The following is a 2,405-nucleotide window of genomic DNA, read 5'->3' on the forward strand; positions in this document are numbered from 1 at the left end:
CCAGCGGCTCGGGGCTCCAAGCAGTTGCTTGGTTTGCCTGATGACAAGGTGCGCCTCTGGTTGCGCAAGCCGCCCAGAAAGTTCCAGGTTTGGAAGCAGAGCAGACTGATGAGCCAGAAGAAAAGGAGTATCCGGAGGGAGAATCCAAAGTCTGTGCGGAAGCAGATGTCCAGGCCAGAAGATCAGAGCTCCAAAGAGGTACCAAAGGGAAATCCAACCCGGGGTCAGGAGACAGGTCCGAGGTCGTTAGCACGCAGAATCCAATAGAAGTCCAAAGACCGGTCAGGTAAATCAGGCAAACTCAGAAGTCCAGGAGCAGAAACTAGTCAGGATCAGCGAATCAAAAACACATTGAGTAAACTAGAGAACTCTCACACACAGTTCAAATAATCTGGCACTGATGGCTGGGAACAAGCCGTTTAAATAGGAACTGGAACAGGTGGATCTGAAGAGTGAAAATGAAATCTGGGTGAAGCTTGGCAGGTGGAAGACATAAACCAATAATCCAGTCATCATGGCCAAGATCAGGGGTGGCCACTTCCAGTTCCTGGGGACCAGTATCCTGCAGCTTTTAGATCCATCCTTGGTCCAACACACCTGAATGAAATAGCTGCGTTACCTCCTCAGGATGCAGTCAGGTTCTCCAGATTCCTCTCAATCATCTCATTGTTTGATTGAGGTGTGTTGGACCAAAGGCACATATGAAAATATATAATTTATTCACACAAATGTAAATATTTATTTCATATTTTTAGGATGTGAAATGGCATAAAAAATGTATGTCTATATGTTTGAAAATGATTAAAAAGATTTTACTTTAAAATAAAATTTAAAGAAACTTGACTGAAAATAAAGAAAAAGAAAGAAAATGGCTTCATCAATAATAGCCTAATTAATTAAGCTTCCCTTAGCATAGAAATCTGAACATGTGCATAAGTTTCATCTGTAAAATAAAATAAGAAAAACAGACACAAATGTAGAGGCTTTTTTCTTTTACAATTTATTAATTTAATTTACACTCTAATAAAACTCATTTCGTTCCCTTTATTTACTCTTTACAGCACAAATAAATCATATTTGTATTGAGTCAAATAAAAATACTAAAACTAGAAATAAAAAAATAAAACATGACGGGAATCCTTGTTTCTATATATGCTTCTTAATTGTGCGTTTTTAATGTAATTCCAATGTATCGTAGAGTTAACTTTTTTTATTTGAAACACAAAACAATACAGTCAAGTTTTAATAAACTAAGCTTTTATATTTGTAATATTATTAAACCAAAAATTAAATCAAAAATGAAGAAATTAATCCCTAAAAAGTGAAAATAATCAAACAAAATCAAAAACAAAACAGTGTCTGAAAAAGAGATAGGATCACAGAAGTATTCTGGGCTTTTTGGACAAGAGGTTCTTTGGATTTGCTTCAATAATTTTATTTTGAGATTAATAGTTTAATGTGAACTGTGGTCATAAAACATTCTGTGATAACTGCCATGACATCATAGAGGGATCTTTACATGTTCTCAGAGGCAGCAGAGTTTTTCACTCCTGCGGCCATTACAGCGAAAAACATGTTAGGGAAAAAGGACCTGGCGTAGATGGCCATCTTTGGAAGCGAGGGAGCAATTAGAACTTCTTTCCTCTTGTTGTTTAAGGTCCTTACAATCTCGGTGGTGGCCTCGTCTGGAGAAACACCGCGTGGCTTCCGGGTGAACAACACTGCAAAGTGATATTTAAGCCTTTAAACTTGCCAGAACCAACTTAATAGCGTCTGGGATCAAACCTCAGATTCTACTTACGGGACCAAAGCAGGGACTTTGAGGTTGCCGCCTCCGTTGTTTGGGACGCAGAGCAGCTGATGAAGGTGTGATTTATGGTGCTGACGGAGATGCCGAACTCTTCCACCTCAGATCTCAGGCAGTCAAAGAAAGCCTGAACTGCATGTTTGGAAGCTGCATCTGGAACACAACAGTCCAACTTCTTAATGAAATGATTGCAGGCACAAAAAGCTTAGTCCCCACAAACAAAGTCTGACATGATGTGACTCATATGCAGACAGGCAGTAGATTCAGTGTTTCTGAAATGTACAAGTATCTCTTTAAAATGGTAGACCTTTCAAAAAAGGTCAAATTTTCCACTTTGAATGTGACATCTGGTCTTTACAACTCAACTGACAACCAAATATGTAAAAAAAAAAAAAGTAGTAGCTGTTGTATAAGTGTGCAGACTCAAATGAATGCATTGCTAAACCATCTTCTGTAGCAGTTTCAGCAAGTTTCCTCTAGTTACTGTGTAAATGTAGTTCTGCAACATCTGTCTCAATACCGTCTTAAGGTGTTTTCACAAGTTTTTATTACTTGGCTCAGGTTATCCTGAGCTATCTCTATAGTTATGCTGCTATAG

The 2,405-nt window shown here is 38.5% G+C and overlaps 1 protein-coding gene across 2 annotated transcripts in view; it reads right to left on the reverse strand.

Moving 5' to 3' along the window:
- Positions 1-1,022: 1,022 nt before the first annotated feature.
- The window catches only part of LOC107091762 (dehydrogenase/reductase SDR family member 7C-B-like), a 12,858-nt gene continuing 11,475 nt past the window's right edge, over positions 1,023-2,405 (reverse strand). For both annotated transcript variants that reach the window (XM_015385904.1, XM_015385903.1), the window contains 2 exons: positions 1,802-1,960; positions 1,023-1,721 (listed from right to left, as the gene is read on the reverse strand). In XM_015385904.1, the coding sequence (XP_015241390.1) occupies positions 1,516-1,721; positions 1,802-1,960 (365 nt within the window). In that variant the 3' untranslated portion in view covers positions 1,023-1,515. The remainder of the gene's footprint in view (positions 1,722-1,801; positions 1,961-2,405) is intronic.

Source organism: Cyprinodon variegatus, unplaced genomic scaffold (assembly GCF_000732505.1).
Source record: "Cyprinodon variegatus isolate N-32 unplaced genomic scaffold, C_variegatus-1.0 Scaffold351, whole genome shotgun sequence".
NCBI classification, from domain to species: domain Eukaryota; kingdom Metazoa; phylum Chordata; class Actinopteri; order Cyprinodontiformes; family Cyprinodontidae; genus Cyprinodon; species Cyprinodon variegatus.